The sequence below is a fragment of the Petaurus breviceps genome, unplaced genomic scaffold, assembly GCF_028583685.1.
Source record: "Petaurus breviceps papuanus isolate PSGF00001 unplaced genomic scaffold, PetGlider_PUasm1.0 99, whole genome shotgun sequence".
Classification (NCBI taxonomy): Eukaryota; Metazoa; Chordata; class Mammalia; order Diprotodontia; family Petauridae; genus Petaurus; species Petaurus breviceps.
Window position 1 is genome coordinate 11,564,728 of NW_027187465.1, and position 27,992 is coordinate 11,592,719.

The window sequence follows — 27,992 nt, forward strand, 5'->3', positions numbered from 1 at the left end:
TTACCTTCAGAGGACACGAGTTTAAATTCTGCCTGTCACTAGCTGAATGACCTTGGGCAAGTCACATAAACTTCCTTGGCCTGGAACTTCTTCATTTGTAAAGATGAATAAATGGTTTCTAAAGTCCCTTCCGGCCCTAGAGTGATGACCCACTAGATCTTATTTCATATCAAGAGAAAAGAACCAGGAGCCAAGGGACATGCTAGGGGAAGGGAATAATCATTTATATAGCACCTACTATGTGCTAAGCACTTTACAAATATTATCTCATTTGTTCTTCCAAACAACCCTTTCTGGGAGGTAGGAGCTATTAATTGTCCCTGTTTTACCATCAAGGAAACTGAGGCAAACATTGGTTAAGTGGCTTAGGTCTTCTTGACTTCAAGCCTAGCCCTCTACCTACTTACTGAACCACCAGATGCCTCCTAGAGGGTTTATAGTTCATTCATTACCAAATCTTTTTTCAATACCTACCATGTGTAAAGCACTGTGCACTTGCCCCTAGAGATAGAAAAAAGCCAAATGGAGATAGTCCCTGCCCTTAAGAAGCTTACATTCTATGTGTTGTATCCCCTCCCCAGGAGAATATAAACACTTCTTTGTCATTGTGTCACTAGCACCTAGGACAGTGCCATGCATGTAGGTGCTTAATAATTGCTTGTGGAATTAGGGATATATAGCTGTAGATAGCTATTGTAAGTCTACTTGGAAACCTATAATTCAAGCATGTTTCATATTCCCATTCTGTTTCAGATCGATCCCAAGGTTGCATTCCCTCGTCGAGCACAGCCCAAGGTAAGTTGTGTGTGCCCATAACTTTGAACACTTCCCCCATTCCTAATGTTCAGTGACTAGAGATCACCAATCCCTCCCCCCATACATAAGAATTTTTCTTCTTGTTCTTGGCATAGGGCACCATGGTCCTTTAGCTCAGGAATGAATACTTCCTATGGCTTCAAGATAAGCTTTCCCCCAAATTCTCACCAATGACCTTTTGAGCTTGGGTCCCTGGAGCATAAAGGATCACATGGCAGCCAGGAGAACACAGAGGGGATGAGCTCTTTCTTTCTCTGGCATGGGTGGGATGCTGCAGGTGAATTTTGTGCCATGAACTTATAATAAGCTCCTTGGGGGTTAGAGGAAGGACTCATTTTTGGTTTTTTGTCTCTAAAGCCTAGCACAGTGCCAAATATTACCTTTGCTTGATTGGTGGAAGAAACCTATACTCTGTGGTGAGCTGAAGTATAGGATCGATCAATGAAAAAGCTTATATTAAGCACCTACTAGGTGCCAGGCACTGTGCTTGGTGCTAGGGAACCGAAGGAAAAAATCAAAACCTTCCCTGCATTCAAGAACTTACTTTGTAAGAAGGGGGGAAGATACAAGGTGACTGTGGAGTTTGGAGGGCTTTATGTTCAGTGTTACTAGCAGACAAAGGTGTGACTGAATTGAACCCCAAATCTGAGCTTTCTTAGCTGTAGGTCATAGGAGAGGCCCTGCTCACTGCCACTGATCTTTCTGGTTGGGTCTTAAGAGAAGAGAGAAAGGAATGGGGCAGAGGAGTGGCCTGAAGCTTAGTAATGAATCCCCCCCTCTCTGGGTCCCAGATACCTTGTCACCTGTTGTCTTTCAACTCAGGTGGATCTGGCCTAGTTCCCAGGTGTCCTCATTCCATTGAACCTCTGGGGAATTGTTCAGAATTAGGGGATGGGTTCAGGGGGAAAAAAACCTGATTTCTGAGTCAGTGAAGCTATAACCTCTCTTGGAGGAGGTTGGGAATGGAAACGTGGAATTCTGGACTCTGAGTCAGGTTCAGAACCGAGAAATCTCCACCCATAAAAGAGGAAAAATTGAATGAGTGTGCATACACAAAGCATCCTCATGGAGAATTGGGAAGGGAGGGATTCAAAAGTAGTGAAGACATCTTATGGGTTAATTTCCCCCCCATTTATTGAAATGTAAATAATTTGGAAGCAAGCTATTCATTGATTGTATTAATGTTTAATGTTTTGTGGGAAATTATTTTTCTGAATGAAGAAATAGTACCCCCCCACACACACATAGCCATTCATCCATGGCCTGCTATCATTCCTCCCTTTCCTAGGGCCCCCAAGCCCATCTGGGTCTTCTAGAGTCTTAGCACCACTCATGGGTTTAGAGACCAGAGGCCTCATTATAGTAATTGAGCTAAGATCCTTGAATTTGAGACCAATCTATATATAGAAATATGTCTATATATGTCTCTATATAGACATATGTATATATGGTGTGCATATATGAATGTGAGTGTGTATACATGCAAATATACATATATGCACATATATACATACACGCATACATACATATATACATATTCACTAGCAACTCTTTGCGTGACTTAGGAGCAAGTCATACCCTCTCTGGAAATATTAGTTTCCCCCTTTTTTGTATTGGGGTTCTACACTAGAAGGCAGGTCACCTTGGGAGCCTGGATGCAAGGCTCTGCCCTGAAAACACAGAGGGAAAAAGGGAGAAAGTCTGTGGAAGCAGGCTGGGCACTGGTCTGGGAAGGGAGCAGGCCCAGGAACTGAAACAATTACTGAGCAGGTATCTCAAGTTAGCCACACCAGGAAGCAAGCACATGGTCAGAATTGGGTTAATTCCATTAAGCAGTTCAGTGACAGAAGGTGCTTTAGAGTAAGGACTGGCTGGGAACCGTCTTGGATTAGCCATGCGCGCCTGGAGTAATTAGGACCATGTGTTCTTCCCAAAGCAGGGTTGGGGTGGAGGGGCTGCCAGAGGTTGGTGGCTGAGAGAAATATGGGAGAGTTTGGTTGAGAGGGGATGCTGTGGGTCTTGGCCTCCCCTGAAGTGGTAGTGGGGGGTATAGGGATATTCCCATGTCAGAATTTCCCAGCACACCTGGGCACAGACCACATCCTCTGGGTCAAGCGTCTGTGGGCCCCACATTCAGGGGGCAACCTCTGGGGCTGGGCTTCCATAGGAGCACAGAGAAGGGGGAGAAGAGAGGATGTGGAGCTTGTATTGGGAGCCAGGAGGGAATCCAGTGAGAGCAAAAATGTCAGAGCTGGTTTGTCAGGCAGGTACAGGAAAGGAAGAAAGAATTGAGTTCTGCAGGCCTGTTGGAATATGCAGCTGCCCTGGAGTGGGGTTTGGGGAGGCACCTCAAGGGTGCATGCTGTGGCCTGGGACCACGTATTGAATGTCAGCTGCTGTCCCTGCAGGGGAGCCGACCCCTGCTGCTGGTTCTGGGCTGGAGTACTCAGATGCCCACTTCCCTGTCCCCTCCCCCTAACAGATGGTGACTCGGACCAAGAAGATCTTTGTAGGGGGGCTGTCGGTGAACACCACAGTGGAAGATGTGAAGCAATATTTTGAGCAGTTTGGGAAGGTGGGTCTGAACGCTTGGGGTAAGGGACTCAAAAAGGGGTAGAGGAGGGGGTTCAGAGTTAAAGGAAGCAAACCCTTCTTAGTCATCTAGGGGAATGGAGCTTCCTAGATTGAGATACCCAACATATGATAGCCACTCAAGAAATATTTATTTGTTAGGCTGCTTGGTGAGGCCCCTACCATGTTAATATTCTTTCTGTTAGAAACAGAGATGGAAAAGTCCCCAGCCAGGGTCCAGGTAGTCATCCTTGTCACCCCCCTCCCAGGGGCAGGGGCCCCTTTGGGATCTAGTACAGTTTCTTTGACTCTGGACATCTCCCAGGGGAGAGAGGATGTCACACAATAGCTGTCCCCGTTCCTGGACCTTCCTCGATGTTTTTTTCTTGTTTACCTTCTCCTGGGTCTTATGCTTTTTGCCTTGTGGCTGGTTCAGTGTGATCATTCCTTACCCTCCTGGGAGTTTGCACCTGTCCAGGGCTGTAGGCAGGTAGTTGTGCCTTTTCCACAACATCCGCCCCCCAAACACACACACACGCCCCTTTCCTAGTGATGATAACTATACTCAGTACTCTGCCCTCTTCCACCCACTCAGTCAGGAAGAGTGGGGAACTGTACCCCTGACTTGGCTCTCTAAAAGGTCAAAGAGTACCTATGATTCCTAATCTGGCCCAAAACACCCATTCTCCAACCCCCTCCAGGATCTCCAGTTATCTCAAAGGATGTTGGGAAATTCTTAAATTTAATTCACCTTAAATTTGAATATGTGTATATGAGTGAGTGTGAGTGCATTCATCTACGTGTGTGTTTATAAGGATAGCAGGAGGAGATAGGCTGCTTCGTGATCAAATTCTTAAGATTTCCTAACTCCTCTTAAAACTCTAGCTTCTAACCCTAGGCCTTAGGCTGGAGAAAGGGGAGCATCCAGTACAGAGAGCTGGGAGGAAAGGATATGGGGTGTCCGTTACCTGCATGCACAGGATGTGAATAGAGCTAATTGATATTTCAGGCTTGTACCTGAATACTTTTTGGTGTGTGTCTAAATAGGGAAAGAAGGAAAAGTCTTGATTAGTACTTGCACTCACTATGCTGCAGTTTTTCAGTCTCCTAAATTCCCCCAAAGGAGACCTTTCAGGAATGGGCAGCAGAAAGAAGTCTTATTAGGGCAAAAGTTTAGGAGTGGGGAGCTTGGAAAAGTCAGTCCTCATCTCTAGGCCGCAATTTCCTGATCTGTCAAATAGGTGACTGGCCTGGGCCTTTAGTTCTGATAGAGCGGCAAACATTCAGCGTTGCACGGTCCCTCCTTAGGGCGACATTCTCATCTGCCATCGTCTCTAGCCTACAGCGCTTAGTAGGCGAAGCATTCATTCTAGGTCCTAACTTTTTATGGACCAAGGTCCTTTCCAGCCCTGCTGTTGGCCTTTTCTGGAAAGGCTCGCCATTCTGCAGTCTCGGGTAGTCCGCGCCCCAGCCTTCTGTATTGTGGGGCCGTTCTGGTGCCAACATTCCGGGGTCCCTTATGGTGCATCCTAAGGTCCTCCGAGCGTCGCCTTTGTGTCCTAACGTTCCAAGGGGCCCTTCCTCGCGCTCGCATTGTGTCTGAGCGTTCGAAAAGCCCTCGCCTGGCGCAACGTTCTAAATTCGAACGTTCTTTCTGCCCGCGTTCCACGGCGGGCGCTCCCTTGCAGCCCGAACGTTCCCGGAGCCCGTGAGCCGGCCTGGTCCCCATAGACTGGGCCCGGGGGAGGGGTGGGGGAGGGAGGCAGGCAAGCAGGTAGGGAGGAAGGACAGACAGACTGCCGGGCTTCATGCGGGTAACCTTGGGTGGCGCGCGCTTGGCCTCCCCAGGGAGCCCAGCCCCGGGGGTGGCCCCACTTCCCGGGTCCGGCGAGGGGGGATGGGGGGCGAGGGACGGGGGACGGGGGCGGGTCCTCCCGGGCCTCCCCTGGCTGGCTGGCCAGGCTCGGGGCTCCTCCTCGGGCCGCCTGCAGCGGGGTGTCTTTGTGTCTGTGCGCTGAGCATTAGAGCTCACGCTAATCTGATCCAGCAGCTGTGATTGGAGGCCGCCTGCCCCCGGGGCCGGGGTTACCATGACAACCGGGCCCCAGGAGAAGCCGTCAGCGGCAGGCTCTTTTGTTCGGACCTAAATCGGCGTTGGCATGTGAAACCGGCCCGGGGAGGCCGGGGGAGCCGGGGAGAATAGGCTGCCGGGGAGCAGGGGGACAGCCCGGAATGCCAAGGGCCCCTCGTAGGGGGTGGGGAGGGAGGGGGACCGGCCGGGAGCGAGGGGCCCGCGGCCGCCGCAGGGGGAACAATGGTCAGCGGGCGACGCCTGCCAATCTTGCTTAGTGGCCCCGGGGCCCGCCGGACTTGGCGGCTCTCACTGGTCAGCCGCGCGCACCAGCCTCCCCTCTCCTCCCCTCCCCCTCCTGCCCCCTGGTTCCCATGGAGACCAAAGCCTATTAAGGACACTGCCTTGGAAGCCCATTGGAAGCCCCCGCTGGCCTCCCCTCGCCTGGCCTGCTGGGAGGGAGGGAGGGGACTGGGGGGAAGGGGGGGGGAAGCAGGGGCCAGAGAGGCTTTGGAATTCGACCTGGGCCCCAGGCCACCCGACTGACCTGGCTACTTCCCCTGAACCCCGCCCCCCACCTCTCTTTATCCCTCCCTCCCCGAAAGGGCTGGGGCTGGGTGGGGTCCTGGCCTGCCCTTGCCTCTCTGGGGAGAAGAAGGAGGATCATTCCCCTAGGTGCTGAAAGGGAGCTCTTCCTCTCTTCTGACACAGGAGGAAACTGAGGCAAGAGAGAGATAGTAAGGATGAGAGATTCAGAACTGGAAGGGCCCTCCGAGGTCATCTGGTCCAAACTCCTCCTTTATAGAGCAGGTCGGGAGTGGTGACTTGTCCAGCATAACAGAAGTAAACATTCTGAGCCCAGTTATTTGCTCTGGCAGCTTCAGATCAAGCAGGATTTCCAGGGCGGGAGGGGAAGCTCCCTGTCCCAGGTTGTACAGGTGGTAACAGAGGCCCATTTAGAACCCAGACTCAATTATCACTCCAAAATTCTGCTATTGCTGAAGTCATAAGATGGGGGAAGAGGGGGAGTTACGTTTGCTCAGGTCAAGTGATGACTTAGGGGAAGACCCCAGAGACCTTTAGCTTTTGGAGATTTGCAAAGGAGAGGTGGAAATGCAAAGACCACTAGATCTGGAGACAGAAGACCTGAGTTAGAATTTTAGATCCTCTCCTGGTGGGATCTGGGCAAGTCCCTTCTGCTCTCAAGGGTATCAAATTCCTCACCAACAAAATGGGAGCTCCTTGTGGCCAGGGACCAGTTCATTTGTCTTCCCATCCCCTGCCCCTAGTACCTGTCTTACTGTGTTCTTAAATGCTTGTTGAATTGAATGGAATTAAAACGAGTGGCTTCTTCTTCCCTTAATCATCTATTTCTATACTTGGCCTTCCTCAAATTAGCCATAATCTCCTTGAGATCAGAGCCTGGGTAGGAGTTATTGTTATCTCCCCAACAGTGAGATGGATAGGGTCTTCTGGGAGGGAGAGACAGAGACAGAGAGAGGAGAAGAGAAGAGAAGAGAAGAGAAAAGAGAGAGAGAGAGCAGCAGTGTTGATTAGACAACAGCAGTATTGATTACTTGGAGGAACAAAATCATCAATCCTCCCTATTTGGAAATAACTTCAGAAGTCGTCTAATCCAACCAAGGCCTAACTGGAAACTCCCTTTGGTCCCAGGGAGACTAGCAGAGAGTTTGGGATTTGAATCCTGGTTCTACCACCTAGTGGCTCTGTGCCTCAGTTTCCCCATCTGTAGAAATGGGCAGAGTTGGATTATGTGATCCAGGTCTTTTCCAGTTTTGAAATTCTGTGATTCATATTCTCAGCTAGACAAGGACTCTACTGACCACCAAACCCTGGAGAGCACTGTTGGCTTTTTTTTTTTTTGGAGGGGGGGGCAGGGCCCCAGGAGAGCAGTTAGTCTCTGTCACTGACTGGATGGATAACCTTAGGAGAGTTACCACCTGTTTCTGGACCTCAGTTACTTCCCCTGTAGAACCTAGGGGATTGGGCAAGGTCACTCTAAGGTCCCTCTCAGTTCTTAAAATTGATTCTTGTTCAGACCTCAGGCCTGACTCCCTGGCTGGTTTGGGATCAGACCACAAGATGGTTCCCTCGGGGGAGAACAGAGCTGACCCAGTGTATCTGTATGGGTACCTGCAGTTTAGGCAGTTGCTGCATGTCCCTGGGGGTGAGGGGGGGTCCCCTGTATGGGTGTGTCTGGCAAATTTGGGGATAGTACTGGTTCTTTCCTATAGAGGAAAGGGAAGCGTTGGGGGCCAGATGGGAATGGTTTCATTTATGTCTTTATATTGCTAGTGCCTAGCCCAGTACCAGGCTTCATAAATGTGGATTGATGGATGGATTAACTGTCTGTGACTAAGCCTGGGTAGTGTTCCTGCAATCCCTCCTGTGTGTGTGAGGGGAGGGGGACATCTCTCTGTGACAGGGCTACAGGCCCCTGGAGAAAAAGAAGTGGGCATGTGGGAGGGCCACGGGCAAGCCCGGGACCCAGGTGCCCCCAGGGAACAGGGAGGGGCATAAGCCTGCTCAGCCTTTCCTGGGGTGACTCAGAGCTTAGTTTTACTCCTGATGGTGGTTGATGTTGGCAAGGAGGCAAAAGAGATGCTGAATGGGGGGGGAGGGCTGGGGGGGTAACTGAGGCTGGGGCTCCAGGAAGAAGGAAACCTAAAGTTGGCTGCCAGAGCAAACAACCCCCTTATTATAGAAAAAGATGCAGGGCTTGTTGCCATTTTACCAGTGTCTTGTGCCCCCTTTTTTCAGCCTGGTGAAGCCTAGGGACCCCTTCTCAGAATAATGGTTTTAAATGCAGAAAGTAAAACATACTGGCTTACCAGGGAAACCACTTCTATTGGAATAGCCATCCAAATATTTTTTTTTTCCCACAAGGTTAAAAAACCTTGCCTTGGGGTGACTTGGGAAGGCGGGTGCTATTGATGGAAGCCTGGGGCTGGGATGGATAGTGTGGACTTTTCCCCTCCCCCCTTCTTTCCCTCCCTTCCCCCCTCCCCATTCAGTGGGAGGCAGAAGCCCCATCCCTGCTCTGGAGCTGCACTAATTACTGCCTCTAGCAAAGAGGAAACCTCAATTAGAAGAAAGTGTCCTGCTAACCGAGAGCCTAGCTGGAGTGGGCTGCCGGCCTTCAGTTACAAAGAATGAGGCCCTCTCTTCCCCATCCCCCCTTCTCCTCTCTGCTCCCAGGGGCCCCTCTATGGTTCTCTCTTTCAATGCCCCTGAGCTCTGGCTTGAATGGGTCCCCTTGGGGAAGTAGAGAAATGAGTGTGAGTGTGTGTGTGTAGCCAGGCCCAGGTAGCAAACACTCATCTGAAAAGCTCAAGGATAAAAGGAGGGGAGTACCCGTGACTGGGGAAGGGGCTGGGGGGCTGGATTCAAGGGCTCCTGTGTCTTCCAGGTGGATGATGCCATGCTAATGTTTGACAAAACCACCAATCGACACCGAGGTAAGGCCTGAGCCCTTCCCCCACCCTCTCCGGGCCTGGGGTCAGGGGGCCCCATGGTCATCAGCAGGACCCTGCAGGTCACAGCTGCCTTTTCATCTCTCCTCCTGACATCCTACCCCTCAGGATCTGCATCCTCTCCCGGTGCCTGCCAGCACAGAGGGCCTTTGTCCGGCCGGTTTCCTGTGCTAGAAACTTTCGAGTGCTTGCAGACACCCGAGAGGGGCAGGCCCTGCCCTTGGTCCCCAACGCGGCTCCAGCCTGTGGAGGCTGTGTGGGCCTTACCTTGTCCCTGGTAATCTGAGCCCAGAGACAGGCAGACCCAGGGACAGACTGACTCCACAGCTCGGGAAGCCACTCCTTCCTCCCCTCCAATGGCTTACCAGTCTGGATTCACTCTTACCACCTCTGAACCCTTTCGGCAGCTGGGGCTGGGCTACTCTTTACCCAGGGACCTTGCCTTCTCAGGAATACCATCAGAGACCCTTTGAGAAAAGTGCCCAAGCTGGCTGTATCCAGCCAGACCCCTGGGAAGGGAGAACTTAGGGGAGTAAACAGAGCAGGGTGGGTATTTTCTGTGCTCAACCCAAAATAGAAATGGCCCGCTCTGAGGAGTAATGAGTTCCCCATCCCTGGAGGGCTTCAGTCAGTCAACAAACATTTATTAATCAACTTATATGTGCCAAGGACTGTGCTAAGCATTGGGGATTCAAAAGAGATGGAACCAGTCCCTGCCCTCGAGAAGCTTAAACTCTAGGAGGGAAGACAACATTCCAGAGATAAATTCAGAAGGAAGACACTAACTTTTATTATTTGGAAAAAGCTTCCCGAAGAAAGTAGGGATTTTTAAGCCAAGGGTGGATGGCCACTTGTTGAAGGTATTCATGTGGGATCCCTCCCTACCTTGGTGGGTTTAGATGGCTTCTGAGGACCTTTCCAACGCGTGATGATCATAAGAGTAAAAGCCACAAGATGAGAGGGCTGTTGTTTTGTTTTTGTTTTTTACTTCTCCAATTCTGTTACTTTCCAGCCCCAAACCCACTTCCATCTTGGGCCAACACTTCACTCTCTATACTGTCTCCCCCAAAGTCCAGAATTCCTGGGTTTGGTTCCCACTTTGGTCCTGTCTAGATGCTGAAGAAGCAATCAGTCCACAAAGGCTGTATCAGGAAGGACTGATTTTATGTTCCTAGCCCTTAACACAGGACTTGGCACTAGTGTTTAGTAAATGCTTTTTCCTTTGTTCATTCATTCATTCTTTCTTTATTCCATTGAGATTTGAAAGTAGCCCTGTCCGGTTGTTACTTTGCTAACATCCTGGCTCTCCTGACTCTGTACCCACTTTCCCTGGATGTTGGGTCTGACCTCAGTCTCACCCCCTGTGCCTGGGGGTATCTCCTTGCTTTTCTAGGGTTTGGGTTTGTCACCTTTGAGAGTGAGGACATTGTGGAGAAAGTATGTGAGATTCACTTCCATGAGATCAACAACAAGATGGTAAGTTGACTTGGGGGTGTGAAGGGGACCCCCCAAGGGTGGGAGACAGCAGGAGCTCTTCTTCACTCACCATGGGGGCAGAACAGGGAAAGGGCCTGGGCCACACCTTGGGCAGAGGCCCAGTGCCCAGCCAAAACTTTAGAAATACAGAAAACCTTTATGGTCTCAGATCCAAGTTTTGACCTTCCTATTAAGGAGCAGGGTTTGAGGAGTTGTAGGGGTGGTAGTATTGTGTGATACAAAAGAGAATTCCATGAGCCAAAGTACGAGGTCGCCCTTGAGGTCAGTGGTGGGAGGTAGGGCCCACTAAGAGATGGATGTTCCAAGTGCTGGAGAGAGGACTTACCCTGAGTTTCTCATTACAGGTAGAATGTAAGAAAGCCCAGCCAAAGGAGGTGATGTCGCCCACGGGCTCAGCAAGGGGAAGGTCCCGAGTCATGCCCTATGGGATGGATGCTTTTATGCTAGGCATTGGCATGTTAGGTGAGTCTGGAGGTACTCTTCCCTGAATTCTGGGAGGGAAGAGGTTTGGGGGGGATTTCGTAAGATCAAAGGGTTTGGGGCTAGAGAGGTACTTACAAGACCATCAGGTCAGGTACCTCATTTGATTGACCCTGGGAAGGCATGTGACTTGTCTAAGGTCACACAGAGAAGTGACAGCAGGGATTTGGACCCAAGAATCATGACTGAAAATCCAGGGCTCTTTTCTATGCACCCCACTTCCTTTCCCCACTCGGCCAGAAAGAAGCCGCCAGGGTCTGACCTGGAGCTCAAACACCTCTGTTTGCTGGCCTGCCCCTTCCTATCCTGCATTTAGGGTAAGACCAGCCAGCAGCCAGTAATCAATCCACTGTCCAGCAACAGCTAAATGGGCTTCTGGAGGGTAGGGCCAGTGCTGCCCTCTGCTGGTCATCTGAAGAGCTTCAGTCTAATCCACCTGTTCCCTCTTCATTGTGGAGGGACCTATCAGGAAGACAGTTGCCTATCTCTGGTAAGGACCCAGATTTGGGGACCAGCTCTAGCCCTGTTTATGACTTTCCTTACCTGGGGAGAACGCAACACAATTGCTTGACTCCAGAGCCCACAATTTCTGGGTTTGGTTTCTGCTTTGGTCCTGTCAAGACCCTGGAGAAGTAATTGATCAATCAATCAGCAAGCATTTACTGAGTGCTAGGGTCTGGGGATGCAGAGATAATCAGCATGTATTAACCAAATACCTACTGCGTGCTAGGCACTGTGCTAGACTCAGGCTAGGATACCAAAAATTCAGCCCACTAGCATTTATTAAGCACCTACTGTTTGCACAGGGGTAGGCTGGGATCTAAGATACAAAACCAATCCACTAGCATTTATTAAGCACCTACTATGTGCATGGGACTGGGCTGGGGCTGAGGATACAGAACCAATCTAGCAGCATTTATTAAGCATCTACTATGTGCACGGGACTGGGACTGAAGATATAAGTACCTTTATTCCTAGTCACAAAAGATCTTACTTGTAAGAGAGTACACTCTAATGGAAAGAAAATGTTGGGCCTGAGTTAGGAGAAATTTGGATTTGAGTTTGATCCTGGCTCTTATGCTTCCTGTCTATGGCCCTTGGTTTTCTTATCTATAAAATGGAGCTAATAATACTCATGTTGCCTACCTCACAGAGTTATTTTCAGGAAAAAGCATTCTCTAAGCCTTAAAATGTCAGAAAAAACATAAATGCTTATTATTCCAGGGATGTTATCAACCCTGAGTCATGGAATCATAAAAAAGAAGGGCAGAGAGAGACCTCAGAAATCTCCAAGTCCAACTGCCTTCTGTTATATACAAGGCTCTTGAGGCTCAGTAAAAGTCATCGGGATCGTAGAATTAGAGCTGGGATGGTTTTCACAGGACTTAGATAAACCCTCCCATTTTACAGATGAGGAAACTGAGTGAGGCTCAGAGAGTGATTGAAGATACCCCCCTGCCCTCCCACTCCACTGCCATTATCTAGGAGATGGATTATCTCACTCTGATCCCCTGACCCAGCCCAGAGCCAGCCCCCACCCCCATCCCTCTGCTGCCTCAGCCAGAAAACAAGGAGGGAAGAAGAGTTGGCCAGTTGTCTGGAAGAAATAACTTCCAAGGCTAGAGGCTGAGGCCAGCTCACCCCAGGATCTGCAGAAAAAGGGAGTGGAGGCAGCCGGGGTCTCCTAACCCCAAACATTTCCATTAAATTACAAAAATTCACCTTTAAAATAGTCCTCTGAATAGCAAACATACAAGGATAGTGGGAGAGTGACTTGTCCTGGGAGCAGTTCTCGGTTGAATATTTTTAAAGCTGATTGGAATCCCAGCTCCTTGCACTACCTGTGTGACCTCTGGTAAGTCACTGAGTCTCCCAGGGCCTCAGTCTCCTCCTAGGTAAAATGAGCAGGTTGGACAAGAAGGCCCCAGGGTCCTTCCAGCTCTAAATCTCTGCTGCTGTAGTCCCCGGTCATTTCATACTCCTGGGCCTGAGTTTCTTTGTCTAAAATCAGGAGATTGGACTGGATTGCTTCTAAGGTCACTCTCAGCTCTCCATCTGGGATCCTATGAATTCTCCATCTTCTGGAAGAAGAATGAGCAAATGGGATAATAGATGTAAAGCATTTTACAAACCTCAGAGTTCTATATAAATTTCATTGTTCAGTCATTTCCAGTCGTATCTGACTCTCTGTGACCCCATCTGGGGTTTTCTTGGCAGAGATACTGCAGTGGTTAGCCATTTCCTTCTCCAGCTCATTTTACAGATGAGGAAACTGAGGCAAATAGGGTTAAGTGACTTGCCCAGGATCATACAGCTAGGAAGTGTCTGAGTCCAGATTTGAACTCAGGAAGAAGAGTCTTCCAGACTCTAGGCCCAGCACTCTATTTACTGTTTCACTTAGCTTCCTCTCTATAAATGTTGGTTATTATTAATTATCATCATCATTATTATTAATTAACCATTGAAAAATTCTAAAACTCCTTAATGTAGATTATGCAAGGAATTGGTAGAAATTGTACAACACAATACTTCAGGCTTGAAAGGTGACTTGGGGGCAGCTAGGTGGCGAAGTGAATAGAGCACCATCCCTGGAGTTAGGAGGACCTGAGTTCAAATCCAGCCTCAGACACTTAACACAAAACTAGCTGTGTGACCTTGGGCAAGTCACTTAACCCTGATTGCCCTGCCTTCCCCCCTCCAAAAAGCAAAGAAAAAAAAAAGGGGACTCAGTGGATAGAGTGAGGGGCCTGGAGTTGGGAAACCTGAGTTCAAAGCCTGTCTCCAACATTTACTAGCTGTGTGAACCTCAGCTAGTCACTCGCCCTTTGTCTGGAGCTCATAATATCCTCCAGCTGCCAGTATCAAATAAGAGAATATAACACCCTAGGTAATAAGACATGACCTGGTAGCTAGAATTTTACACCAGAAATTCCCTGTCTTTAATAAGATAATAAAATACAAATCACCATCCCACAAATACCACCATTCTCACAGTCAGAACTATGCCTTTGACCACATAATCAGAGATAACATTATCTATGACAACATTGTCATTGTTGATGGGCAGCTAGGTGGCGCCATGGTGCGTAGAGAGCTGGGCTTGGAGTCAAGAAGTTTCATCTCCCTGAGTTCAAATCTCGCCTCAGACACTTTCTAGCTGGGTGACCCCAGGCAAGTCTTTCCTTTGGCGGAGAGCCCAGGTATGGGTGGAATCCCAGCTCCAAGACCTGAGTAGTGTCCCTCCTCCATAGAGGCTGACCTGGTCAGATCCCATTTAGAGCTTTGTGTTCAGGTTTCAATATTCTCATTTTTCTGAAAGACGTCATTCAACTAGAGTGTCCAAGGAGGGAGGGAGGCAGCCAGCATGGTTCTCCCTGTATGAGGATGGGTTGGAGGAACCAAGGATATTTAGTCCAGCGAAGGGAATATTTGAAGGTAGAAGCAACATCCCAGTCTGTACGTGTGCTAAGAAGATGGATTCGCCTTGTCCAGTTTGGCCTTAGAGGGCAGAAACAATGGGCAATTTTGGTTTGATGAAAGGGAAACTTCCTTATGGTTAGAGGTAGCCTGAAATGGAATGAGGATGTGGTCTTTCCCGGTATTAGGAAGCAGTGGATTCCCCTTCCCTCAAGATCGGACTACTAGAGAGTTAGGCATGTGGCTTAGACTGTGTAGCTTCTGAGATCTCGTCCTACTCAGATTCTACGATGGTGTTTCTGCTTCTTGGACTGGGCCTGGGTAGCTTGGATCCAGCAGTGAGCGGACCCTGCTGGTCTATGTAGGAGCTGATCCAACCTGATTTACTCACAGGTTATCCAGGTTTCCAAGCTGCAACCTATGCCAGCCGGAGTTATACGGGCATTGCACCTGGCTATACCTACCAGTTCCCTGGTAAGTCCCCACTTGGCAACCCCCTGCCCTCTACCAGCATGTCCCAGCTTCCTTGCTCAGGTTAACTCCCCCTCCATCCCCAGGGCAGGGTGGCTTGGATAGATTATGAGGGGTGCATGGTTTGGGGACCTCCTTGTTAGGGACTTGGAAGGAAGAGTATATCTGAGGAAGGATACCCTGTCTTCCATCTGTGGAAGAAGGTCCCTTGGGTTGGGATGCTATGGGTGGTAGTCAACCTGCATGGTGCCCTTGCCTCCCGGTCTGATGTATTCAGGGTTGTCACCTCCCCCAAAGCAGGACACGGGACCCAGAGCTGGGATATATTTCTAAGAACAAATTTGTAAACTCAACTTCACCATTCACCTCCTTTGGTTTCCTTCCCCTAAGATGGAGGGGACAGTAACTATTCATTTCTGAGCTGTTGGCCATAGCCATATTCAGTTGATTCTTCCCTCATTGAAGGCCAGTGAGATCCTCAGCTTAGGGCATTGAAATCCGTCCTGTGTCCTGGGGGCAGGTGGCAACTCTGTGCTCACCTCTGGTTCTCTCAGTCTCTTTCCTTCTCCCTTGCCTGCCTGGGGGCAGTCCTCCCCTACCTAGGCTTCTGGACACTGTGCATGGACTGGTCTTGCTGTTGTGAATGTCCTTGTGTGTGTCTCTGCTGGGCCCTGCCCCAAGGGCCGCTCCACCTTCCTAAGTTGTTTTGTACATTTCCTTTTAGAATTCCGTGTAGAGCGGACCCCTCTCCCGAGCGCCCCCGTCCTCCCTGAGCTCACAGGTCAGTCCCTTGGATTTCCTACACCTCACAGGCTGGATGGGGAGAGAGAAAGGAACCCAGGGACCATTCCAGGGGCAGTGAGACTGGACACTTTAACCTTGCCCTTATCTACGTGACCCAGTAGTATCTGATTGAGGAAGGGCACTCCCCTCCCTCTTCCACCCCCAGTATAAAAGGTATTACCCAGGAGCCAAGAGAATAGGAAATCTCCAAGAGTGAGAGCCTGTGGCAGTGACCCAACTTTTCTCCAAGTCAAAACTCTGGACTTGCTATATGCAGATCCTAATATTGTAGGGATAAGGCCAGTCCCTATTGGAGAGGAAAAGTAATGGGAGCTTTGAAATCCCATTACTCCACCTAGAGCATTATAAGCAGAAAACCTCGGGACTTTATCCCTAGTCTAGAGATCTGGGAGGTAAGGAGAGCCAGGAAGGGGTGTGTGTGTGTGTGTGTGTGTCCAGGGGTAGATAGAATTCAAGTGACTTCCCTGTTCAATCTCTGTCCCCTACCCGCCCTCATGTCCCACAAAGCTCTAGTCCCTTGGACCCTGGCCCTGTGTGAAGCTTGTGCGTGCAGCTGCTGCTTTGAGATGAGATCTTTCTTCCACAGCTGGATTCCTCCAGGCTTTGGGGTGGGCAGGGCACCTCTGAGCAGGTGGCATCTTTTAAAAAATGGATGAGGAGGGGGAAAGAGAGAAGCATGAGGGTGAGGAATGAGGAGTCAGAGGGGACCCAGTGAATGGAATCTTCGCTTTCCAGTCCAGTTTCGATTGGCAGTGGACCACCCCGAGGGGAGTTTGAGTGTTGCCTGGTTGTGGTTTTTGGCGGTATTCTCTGCTTTTCCATCACAAGGAAGGCATAATGGTAGTTTACCAAAAGAGGTCACTGTCATTTCAAGGGATTGTCTCCTAAGCCAATCATTTTTCAGACATTGCTCTACAAAGAAATTACAGATGGTGCTTTTAGCCATTCCCTCCCCCACCAACCAAAACCAAAACCAAAAACAAGATCCTTGAAAAGACATCAGTAACTATTGACCCACAATGGCTGCCTTCTCATCTTTAGAAAACTTGTATGGTCTATGCTTACATGTAGGAGGCATCCTTGATGAAAACATGAGTCAGGGACACAGGGACAGCCAGGTTTTCACAGATGATTTTCTTCCAAAAACCATATCTTTAAAGCCATGTGATTGACCAAAAGAAAGCAAGGTCCCTCTGTATCTTTTGTTTTTGTGATGAGATTTCAGTAGTGTAGGAAAATGCACTGATGCAAATTAGCAACTGCTGTAGGATTTATAGTCTTCGAACTATAAATTAACTCTTGAGGTTAAACCCGTCCATGTCAGGGGTGGGACCTGAACCAAGGTCTCCATGATTCTGAGGTAGACTCTTAATACATGTGGCCACACTGCTGCTCATACCCTCTGTTGTTTATTGGTTTTTAAATGAGAATTTTTTTTTTTGCTTTTTGGAGAGCAATTTGGGGTTAAGTGACTTGTCCAAGGTCACACAGCTAGTTTCTGTGTTAAGTGTCTGAGGTCAGATTTGAACTCAGGTCCTCCTGACTCCAGAGCCAGTGCTCTATTCACTGAGCCACCTAGCTACCCCTTTAAATAAGAATTTAATTCACTGGAATGAAATGTCGTCTCCCAAGTGCTATTTAGGCAAGATTCCTCCCAAAAATATAGTAAAATCATGCAAGATTCTATGACAGATGCAACTATGAAGTGAACTTTGTTCATTAATGCACTGGGTATTAACATCAATCAAGGCATAAGACAGAGATATGGCCACCTAAAGTGTTTACTGGTGTCATAGACGATGTCCTGCACAGAGCCCAGATGAAATCCTTATTCCCTAAGATTCTAAGGGCAGCTAGGTGGCGCCTTGATGCACAGACCACTGGCCTTGGAATCAGGACTCATCTTTTTGAGTTCAAATCCAGCCTCAGACAGTTAGGAGCTGTGTGACCCTGAGCAAATCACTTAACCCTGTTGGCCTCATTTTCCTCATCTGTAAAATGAACTGGAAAAGGAAATGGCAAAACCACTCCAGTATCTCTGCCAAGAAAACCCCAAATGGGGTCATGAAAAGTTGGTCACGGCTGAAAAACACCTGAACAGCCCCCAAATCACTCCTAAATACTCCTATTTGAAGATGACACTGCACTAATTGTATGGAGCCACCAAACCCTACAAATGGATGAAATTTGAAGGAGTGAAAAGGAGATTGATCTATCCATCCACGTAGGAGAAACAAAGTAGAAGGAAAAAAGCTTTTTTTTTTTGGTCCAGGTGTGCGAGTGAATAGGCAGTCCCTTAAATCTTAGACCTGAACAATAAGATAGGTGCTTCCAGAAGGACAGTGAGTTGAGAGCCCAGATATGATTAGGATGAAGGCTACATTAAATCCCTTTTGGGAAACTGCATGGTATTTTTATTGATCTTCAGCTTTTCACTGCTGCAAAAGCCTCTCTCTTTAACACTCATATTCTGATTCTAAGGTACTGTCTGGCTCTAAATGTGACCCAAGAGTCAAAATTACAGGTCACCCAAAGTGCTATGGGAAAACACATGCTGGCTATAATTAGGCGGCAGCAGGGACTTAGGCATGAAGACTAGCTCCTAAGAAGGTACTGTAAAAGAGAGAATTTCTTTCAAGGCAGACACATGCTGTTGGAAAAAGGAAGCTGGCCAGGTAGGTGTCTGATGCAATTCACAGACATTTATTAAATGTCCATTATGTCCAAGACCTTAGGGGAAGTGCTGTAGTTACAAGGATGTGAGAAGGAGACAAGAAAGTGATCATTCAATTAGTATTCTAGCACCTCCAAGCTGCTGGAAGAACCGGAGAGAAGACCTTCGGCATAGTGGGCAAATGTTCAGCGGAGGATTTGTAGAAAGACCAGAAAGAACATTTGTAAGGTGAGAAGGTGTGAAAGAGAAATTGGTTTGCATTACAAAGAAATGAATGAACATCCACACCAATCCAAGGAGCAAACTCAACCAAGGTCTGGTGCCCTTGTGTGGACTAGACTTTTAATCTGGGCGTACAACAGCATCCCCAGAGCCTGAACCAGCCGGATTCGAGAAGTCTTGCAGAAGAGTGTGTCTGGAGCCTGGGACCAATGACCTGAGTATTGGGCTCTATAGTGTAGTGGTCAGTCGAGTCAACAAGCATTGGTTAAATGCTTACTATGTGCCAGCATATAGTGGGTGCTTAATAAATGTTTATTGAAAGAACAAATGAAAGCTGAACACTAGAGATACAAAGGAAGGCAGAAAAATAGTCTCTCCCCTCAAGGAACTTGGATTCTAATAGGGGAGGCAACATGAAAACAACCAGCTGCATACAAGATCTGTACCGAGTACATAGAAGGGGCAGCCAGCTGGGGGAATCTGGAAAGGCCTGTAGGAGGTGAGATTTGAGCTGAGTCTTGCCAGAAGCCAAGGCAGCTAAGAGGCTGAGATGAGGAGAGAAAGAATGCCAGGTATGGGAGATAGCCAGTGAGTATAAAAGGCAAAGAAATGGGAGACGGGAGTGCCCTAGTCAAGGAACAGAGAGGAGACCAGAGGATGGGAGAGTAGGTAAAAGGAATGTTGAAGACAAAGCCTGGAAAGGATGGAGGGGACCAAGTTATAAAGAGCTTTACATGCCAATCAGAGGACTTATATTTTAGCTGGAGATACTGGGGAGCCAGAGATGGACCCTGAGGAAGGTTGTAAACTGCGCTTGGAAAAAAAATCACCTTGGCAGCTGAGTGGAGAATGGATTGAAGTGGGGAGAGACTGGAGGCAAGGAGACCAAATGGAAGATTGTTGACTAGTCCAGGTGAAAGACCATTAGTACTTAAACTAAGGTGGTAGTCTGGTAAGTAGAGCAATGGAATATAGGAAAGATGTTATGAAAGTAGAAATGACGAGATGTGACAGGATATTGGATATGTGGCCAGTAGGGGGCATAGTGGAATGAACTGAGGAGTCAGGATGATCTGAGTTCAAGTCCTGCCTGAGATACTTACTAGCTGTGTGGCCCTGGGAAAGTCACTTGATCTCTATTTGCCTCAGTTTCCTCATCAGTAAAATGGGGATAACAATAGCACCTACCTTCCAGGGCCGTTGTGAGAAGCAAACGAGATAATGTTTTAAAGTGCTCTGTACACTATATGCAAATATAGATGCAGAGTGACATAAATGTTAACTATTATTTATTCTTATTACATGTGGGGTGAATGAGACTGAGAAGTAAGGTTGACACTGAGGTTGTGGACCCAGGGTTACTGAGAGGAAAGGGGTGCCTTCAACAGTAATGGAGAATTTCAGAAGAAGGGAGAGTTTTTTTGGAAAAGATAATGAATTCAGTTTCAGACATGCTGAGTTGGAGAAGCCTCTCAGACATCCTGCTTGAGATGTTCAGAAGAAATTTGGTGACGGGTGTTGGGAGCTCAGGAAAAAGGCAGAGGGTGAGGCTTAGGAATCACCATCACTGAGCTCCTAATTGAATCCATGGAAGCTGATCAGACCACCAAGTGAAAAAGTACAGAGAGAGAAGAGAAGAGGTTCCAGGACAGAGCCTTGGGGGACCCCCAGGGGTAGTAGCCATGACCTGGAGGAAGAACCAGCAAAGGAGAGAAGGAGCTTCAGTTCAACTGATGGGAAAAGAAACAGGAGAAAGTAGGATCACCAAAACCTAGAGAGGAGAGAGTATCCTGGAAAAGAAGGTGATCAATCATTTAAAAACAGAAGAAGGAGGAAGAGGAAGAAATGATCAAGGCTGTCAAAGGCTGCACAGGTTGAGAAGTTGGAGGATGGAGGAAAGGTCTTTTGATCTGGCAATACAGACATCCTTAGTAATTTGGGAGAGGGCAATTGTAGTTGAACGGCCAGTAGAGTTTAGGAGGGAATGAGAGGGGCACAGCGAGGTGTCATCCAGGATAGAGCACCAGCCATGTAGTCAAGAGGACCTGAGTTCAAATCTGGCCTCAGACACTTACTAGCTGTGTGAGCCTGGGAACCCCAATTGGCTCAAAAAAAAAAAGAATGAGAGAAGTAGCGGCACAAATTTAGGGTTAGATGACTTTCTCCAAGAGCTTAGGCACCAAAGGGAGGGTAGATACCAGTAGTTAGCTGGGATGCTTTGATCAAGTTGAGGGTTATCTGAGGATGGGGAGATGTGGGTAGGTTTGTAGGCAACAGGGAAGAAGTCAGTATACTAGAAAAGAGACAGGAAAACCTGGGTTTGAACCCAACCTCCAACCCTTCTAGGCACTTTAGTGGCCATCAAGGCAGCTTAGACAATGCAATAGATAGAGTTCTGGACCTCTATGTCTCAGGAAGACTTCTGAGTTCAAATCTTGACACAGACACTAGCTATGTGACCCTGGGGGAGTCACTTATAACCTCTGCCTGCCTCAGTTTCCTCATCTTTAAAATGGGGTTATAACAGGTACTTGTAATGCCCAACTTACAGTGTTGCTGTGAGGCTCCAACGAGGTGGGTGTTTAAGCATCTACAGACATGACAGTCATTATTAGTAATGGCAGCTGGGACTGGAGGAGGCACAAAGTTGTACCATGCCCTGCAGAGGATGTACCCTATTCAACAGAGGAGCATCATCGCCGTGAGGTCTCATGTAGTGTGCTATGGTTGAAAGCTGCAGTGGTCAGGCTTAGGCAGTAGAGGGCACGCGTGCCTCAGCCAGCACTGGTCAGCCCCCAGGCTCAAGCCAAGAGGTGTCTTTCTCATAGGACCTTTGGTCCAGAGCTGGGACCGAGGTTTAACACACACACACACACACACACACACACACATTTTACAGATGAGGAAGCTGAGGCCCAGAAAGCTTCAGTGACTTGTCCATGGTCCCACATGTAGTAAGTGGAAAAGTGAACCTAGAGGCAGCTAGGTGGCACAGTGAATAGAGCACCAGCCCTGGAGTCAGAAGGACCTGAGTTCAAATCCAACCTCAGACACTTGACACACTAGCCCTGTGACCTTGGGCAAGTCACTTAACCCCAATTACCTTGCCTTCCCCCCTCCAAAAAAGGCAGGGGAAGAGTGAACCTGGTTCTTGTGACCCTAGATCCAAGTGGTACAGGACTGAATGAGATAACATTTGTAAAAAGCACAGTGCCTGGATGGAGTGGGTGCTATCTAAATATGTATTTCACTTTCCCCAGTACCATATTATTCCCAAAGGAATTAAAATCCAAGGTGCAAAATTCATCCATAATCTCTTTATAGAACACTTACTTTGTGTAAAGTACAGCACACCGAGTGTGTGTAAGCAGCCCTGCACTGGGTGCTCTAGGGAATACAGGAAAGTCCAAGTATTTCTCAGCTGGGCAGGGGTCAGGCTAGGGTGATAGTGCTAAGGCTAGGATGGCCATTAAAAAGAATCCAACACAAAACCCCTCACTTTATAGATAAGGAAACCAAGTCCCAGGGAAGTGGTGATTTGCCCATGTGCTCACAGGATTAAGTTGACAGAGTGTGTCGAAACCCACACCCTCTCACTGGAAATCCAGTGCTCTTTCCATTGGACTCTGCTGTCTTCTCTGATGACCTCCTAGATCCCTTCCAGCTCTGAGATTCTGTGAATTAAAAGGCACGAGCCTGCCCTCAATCAGCTTACAGTCTAGTTAAGAAAATGAAGTAAGCCCACAGAAAACCATAGAGCAGAATGCGGCACATGCAGCATAAGAATCATGCAGTACCATGGGAGTTCTAGCCAGAGAATACACCCTTATTAGGTACTTGCTGTGTACCAGACACTGTGCTGAGTACTTTACAAACGTCATTTCCTTTGATCCTCACAGCAACCATAGGAGGTGGTATTAGTATTAGTAGATAGCATTATTATCCCCATTTTACAGTTGAGTAAAATGAGACCAACAGTGGTTAAGTGACTTGTCCAGGGTCCCACAGCTAGTAAGGGTCTGAGACAGAATTTGAACGCAGTTCTTCCTGAGTATCTGCTGTATACCTTAGCTACCATAGAGGAAGGTGAGAGAGATCACTGTGGGCTAGGGTGATCAGGGCAGGCTTCTTGGAGATGGTGAGATTTCAGCTGGTTCCACTTAGGACAGGACCAGTAAAAGATGCAGTGGAGAGACGAGACTTACTGTCCACCTGCTTTCAGCCCCTCTCTGGGGCTGCATTTGCCACATCTTCCCCACTCTGGAAGAAATATGGAGGATCCTCTCTGGGACCAGAGATGGCCTCAGGCCCACTCTTCCATATGCCCCCTTCAAGTACCGACTCTGGGGATTCTCTCTTTCCCTCCACCATCTGGCGGCTCCTTCCACTCCTGCTCTTCCCCAGGGAGGGCCTGGGCAGCTGCCCAAGACCCTGCCAGGATGGGGACTAAGTTCTGTGGGTTTGTAAGGGGTGATGTTCTGTGGAAGACGGGTGGTCTAAGGGACTGGTGTCTTTTCTTTTAGCAATCCCGCTCACTGCTTATGGACCAATGGCCGCAGCAGCTGCAGCAGCCGCTGTTGTCCGAGGGACAGGTGAGACCAACTTTGGGTGTAGGGGATGAATGAACGAATGAATGAATAAATGAGCGAGTGAAGCATGTATCAAGGGCTTACTGTATGCAATGCACTGTGCTAAGTGCTAGAGATATACAAAAAGAAAAAAGGGACGTGTAGTCCTCTCTTGGGAAGGCGGGGAGGTGTTTTCCTTCCCCCTATTGGGAGGGACAGAGGCATTAACCTCATTGAGTTGCTCTGGGTTGGGTCTGGGGCCCACCTCTCCTCTGGGAGAAGTGGGCAGTGGGGGGTAGGGAGGCATGGTGAATTGGGGAAGGGGCTAGCTTGTTGGGCTCTTTTCTCTGGGTTGCCAGGATCTCACCCCTGGGCGCTGGCTCCCCCTCCAGGTTCGACACCAAGCCGTACGGGGGGCTTCCTGGGCACCACGAGCCCCGGCCCCATGGCCGAGCTCTATGGGGCGGCCAACCAGGATTCTGGGGTCAGCAGTTACATCAGTGCCGCCAGCCCTGCCCCCAGCACTGGCTTCGGCCACAGCCTTGGGGTGAGTAGGTTGAGCTGGGTTCTAGTTTCCTGTTTGGGGGGCTTCTGGGGAGTGGGACCCTACTTGAATTGAAGGGAAAAGGGGGAACCTCATGGTCAAGAAAAGAAAGGGCTGGAAATCCAATAAGGTTAGGTCATGCTCATTAGGGCAGGCAATACCTTCAATACCTTATTGGTTGTGTTGTTGTGGTTTTGCTTACACTTATTATAAAGGCAGGTTCTATTGGGAAAGAGGGAGGGAAAAGGGGTCTTTGGGAAGGGCTATAGAGTATGAAAAAAAAGTAATGAAACATTTCCCCTCCCTCCCCCTAAAAAAAGAGAAAAGAAATAAATCTTATTAATGAAGGAAAGAGGGCGTCCTGGGACAGTCTTATCTAACTTCCTCAGTCTGTTGAATCGGGGATTTTGGCTTTCTCCTCTTTTAGGGTCCCTTGATTGCAACAGCATTCACCAATGGGTACCACTGAGTCAGGGGATCAAGGAGGCAGGAGGTAAGAATCCTATGAAGGGACACGGAGCCTGGGAGGGGGCATCAGGGCAAAGGAATAGGGCTTAAGAGAAGGAGCAGGGGGAGGCCTGGAATCAGAGGGACCCCAGAGATGTGGAGACTGTTCTGTGTGCCTCAGGGCATCTATTTCTAATATTTCTCCATCCAACTTGAGTTTTTGGTTCCTGTTCAGAGGATATTTGCGGGGAGGGAGCTGAAAGTGGGAAGGATGGTGTAATGGAAAGACCTTTGGACCTTGAACCAGAGGCCTGGGTTCTAATCACAAGAGCAGCCATTGAGAGCTGGAGGAAACCCAAAGCCCATTTTACAAAGAGTGCTCATAGTCAAATGGCCAGTAAATGTCTGAAGCAGGATTTGACTCCCAAGTCCCAGCTTTCTCCTGAGTCACCTGGCTCTGTGTGATCACCTCTGCCCCTCCTTTCAACTCTCTGAGAGTGCCACAGAAGACAGGGCGCTGGCTGGTCTTGGAGCCAGGCTTCAAATTCTGTCTCTGATATCAGCAGTCTGGAGTCACCTCTCTGAGCCTCTGTCAAATGGAAAGAGCAAAATCTTGTCTCTTTGGGTTGAGGCTCAGGTGATATTATCATATGCGTGAAGCCCTTTGCAGACTTCAGATCACCAGGTCCGTGTCAGTTATTATTATCTGGGGCAAACCCAAGCACTTTTATTTTACAGTCAAAAAAAGGGAAAATTATGGATCAGGTGGAATTGATTTGCCCAAGGTCATACAAGCTAGTCATTGGCAGAATAGAGGGTACAAATATAGGCAGCTTGTGGGAAAAGATTGGAGAGTTGGAGGATAAAAATGTGGGGGAGAGAAAAGTGTGCATAATCTCAGAGCCATAACTGGCCATTTTGATACCAGAGGCAGAGAAAACCATTCAGTGTTATAATTCATGGTGTGAAAATACCAGAAGCAATTAAGACAAATTTCATTGTTCGGGAGGCATTATGTTCCTATAGTGATTACTTAAGTTTTACACCAGATAAATGTCAATACTCTGGGACAGAGGCCTATCACCCAGCCCGAGTTATGACTCTGGATAGCCCAGGTCCTAGACTCTAGGATTCAGGGGAGAAACTTGTTGCTATTTAGAAAGGAAGGGGACTGGGCCCCAGGAAAGGAGGGTAGGAAAAGGCTATTGGCTGGAGAGACACCATTGACGAGATGGGGTGTAACCAGTTCTCTTTTTTCTGCTCTCTTGTACATCCCCCAGAGCCCTCATTGGCAGCTGCCTGAGGACAGTGAGCTGCAGGACCAGCCCAGCCAAAGGGGAAAGGGGAAGGAGGCTCGTCCCATCACCTGGTCCCCTCCGCCAAGCTGCACACTGCCTGCAGGCTGCTGGGCTCCTGCCCACCCCGCTCCTCCCCTCCCCCTCTGCCTCCCAGGCCACCCCATGGACATCATCTCACTGCCCTTACTAACCTCCCCACCCTTCGCGCCACCCCCCCATGCCCTTCCCTCGGCTTCTATTTATTTTGGAGTAGATGGTAGCCTCCTGGTTTTTCCCACTGGGTTTGCCCCCCTTCCCTTTCTGTCTCTTCGCCCCGTCCTGTAGGTCTCCTGAAATGGCTCACGTGCTTGTGTTTAGCTAGGAAGATGGTGGGAGACATGGGGGGCCCCTACCAGGGCCCATGCCTCCCTCCTGCCTTTTTCTTTTATTGTTTTGTTTTTTTAATTCTGATCTCTTTCTTTCCTTTTTTCTTTTTCTTTTTTTTTTTGACCAAAAAAAAAAGAGAGAGAGAGACAAAGAGGAAGAGAGAGAGAGAAACATTTTTAAATTGTTTCTTGGTTTGTGAATGTGAATCTCCGGGCTGCAGGGTGGGGGACCAGGAGTGCCCACACCGACGAGAGAACAAGTGTATATTTTGGTCTGTGGCAGCCCAGGCTCTGGCTGAGCAGGGCTGGGCTGTGGGGTCAGGTGAAGCCTTGGAGATGTCTGTCTCCTGTATGATATTGTAAATACTATGAGGTGAAGCCCCCCACCCCTCTCCGTATTCCTTGCCAGGGTGGGGGAGGGGCCTCACCTCACCCCACTCAGCGGACCCCTCTGTGAACCCCCTCCCCACATGGTTACTGTAAGATTTTTGTTAGGGCCTCCACTTGGACTGGGAAAGGAAGGTACCCCCTCTCTCATCTTGGAGCTCAGGGGGAGTCCTGTGGGCTACCCACCTCCCACCCCTGCCCCAAGCCCCAACTTCGGATGTAAGGGAGGGGGATTTCCCACCTTGCCACATTTGAAAGAAATTAACTCTCTAAAGGGCCTTCCCCTACCCCCACCCCCTCAATAGGCCGGACCCTCCTGTTTCCTGCCCTGGGCTTACTGTGGGGAGGTAGGTGTTGGAAGGGGTATGGGTGAGTGACTCCAGGGGCAAGCCAAGGGCTTCTCAGGGATCCCCCACATTCTTTCACAGCAGCCTCCCACCTGGACAGGCCATGTGGCCATTCTCCCCAAGGTCATGGTCGGAGCCCCTTGGCAGCCCTGTGGACCTCCCCCACCCCCAACTCCCTCTCTGCCCTGGTGCCCCCTCCAGCACCTCCATCAGGGAGAGAGGGTGGATTTAGGGTCTAGATATCTGTGAACCAAAGACCTGACTGGGGTGGGAGGAGGGAGACTTGATGGTTGCTCCCTCCCCCACCCCAGGGAGGTTAGACAGGTCCAAGGCTAGGGGTGTCCTACATGCCCCTGCCCCCCAGGGTCCCTCAACTACCTTTGGAGAGTTAATTAGCAGTGTGAGGTGCTTAACCTGTTAGTGCTGAGAACACAAAGCAATAATCTTTGTTACTGAGATGCGCGGCTGTATGTCTTTTTTTTAAAAAAAATATTTCCTAATAAAAGAGAAGCTACATTTTATTGGTTTTTATTTTTGATTTTCTACACGTCTGAGGGGAGCCCCTGAGTGGTTCTACCTCCCCCCTCCCCATCCTTCCCCACCCCCGTCCTCTTTGTTCCCCTCTCCTCCTTAGGGCTTGGGGCTGGGGCCGGAACTCTGTTCTATGACTCATTCCTGGTTTTTTTAAAAGATGTTAAGTGGTGTTTTGAAACCAGTAAATTTACCACTCTCTGGTATCTGTTTGCTCCACATCTGTAACCCTCTTTCCAAGATTTTTCAGTTTTAAATTCCTAATAAATTATTTGAAAATGGTGCTGTCTGTGACTGTAATTCTTCTGTGTGACTTAGATGGAGAGGGGGTTCCTCAAGGACCACCTGCTCTTTCTCACTGTTTCCTTAAGACACTTGCCTTGAATCCAGAGAGGACCCAAAAGGCATGGGGTTGAGAAGCACTGTTGGGTCACTGATGCTAGCAGAGCTGCATTCATTTGGGAAGCTTCTTCTCAGTCCTCATTCAGCCATTCACTCATTTAATAAGCATTTAGTAAGCTCCTGCTGGGTACCTTTCACTATATCAAACCCCAGAGATGCACAGGATTATAGACTTAGAGCAAGAATGGAGGTCCTTAGAGGACATCAAATCCAACCCCACCATTTTATAGGGGAGGAAACTGAGGCAGGCCCACAGAGTTTAAGTGACTTGCTCAGGGTCACATTGGTAGTGTCTAAAGTGGAGTTTTAGACCCTAATTCTGAATTCAGTGGCCTTCCCTTTACACCACACTGAAAACAAAACAGTCCCTCCTGTCCACAATTCTTTACTGACTCAATTCAGGGAGCTCCCATGTGGGTACACAAGTTCTGAGCATGTTAGATTTATCGCTAAGGTTCGTAGTTATCAATAAGAGGGGTCTTTAGCTCCTCAACAAGCCAAAAGACCCTGAATGAAGGCTGACAGATTATTTTATGGACAATAGAAGAAGCACCCCAAAAGTAGGAAGCGGCATCAGAGATGGAAA

The 27,992-nt window shown here is 48.8% G+C and overlaps 1 protein-coding gene across 4 annotated transcripts in view; it reads left to right on the forward strand.

Annotated features, from left to right (window-relative positions):
* The window catches only part of MSI1 (musashi RNA binding protein 1), a 31,792-nt gene extending 4,506 nt beyond the window's left edge, over positions 1-27,286 (forward strand). Inside the window, exons 5-15 of one of the 4 annotated variants that reach the window (XM_069081917.1) lie at positions 754-795; positions 3,299-3,391; positions 8,889-8,937; positions 10,346-10,428; positions 10,794-10,911; positions 14,740-14,820; positions 15,542-15,598; positions 23,041-23,109; positions 23,445-23,632; positions 24,057-24,122; positions 25,357-27,286. In XM_069081917.1, the coding sequence (XP_068938018.1) occupies positions 754-795; positions 3,299-3,391; positions 8,889-8,937; positions 10,346-10,428; positions 10,794-10,911; positions 14,740-14,820; positions 15,542-15,598; positions 23,041-23,109; positions 23,445-23,632; positions 24,057-24,098 (822 nt within the window). In that variant the 3' untranslated portion in view covers positions 24,099-24,122; positions 25,357-27,286. The remainder of the gene's footprint in view (positions 1-753; positions 796-3,298; positions 3,392-8,888; positions 8,938-10,345; positions 10,429-10,793; positions 10,912-14,739; positions 14,821-15,541; positions 15,599-23,040; positions 23,110-23,444; positions 23,633-24,056; positions 24,123-25,356) is intronic. The other 3 variants (XM_069081918.1, XM_069081919.1, XM_069081920.1) reach the window with 3 other exon arrangements.
* Positions 27,287-27,992: the final 706 nt, after the last annotated feature.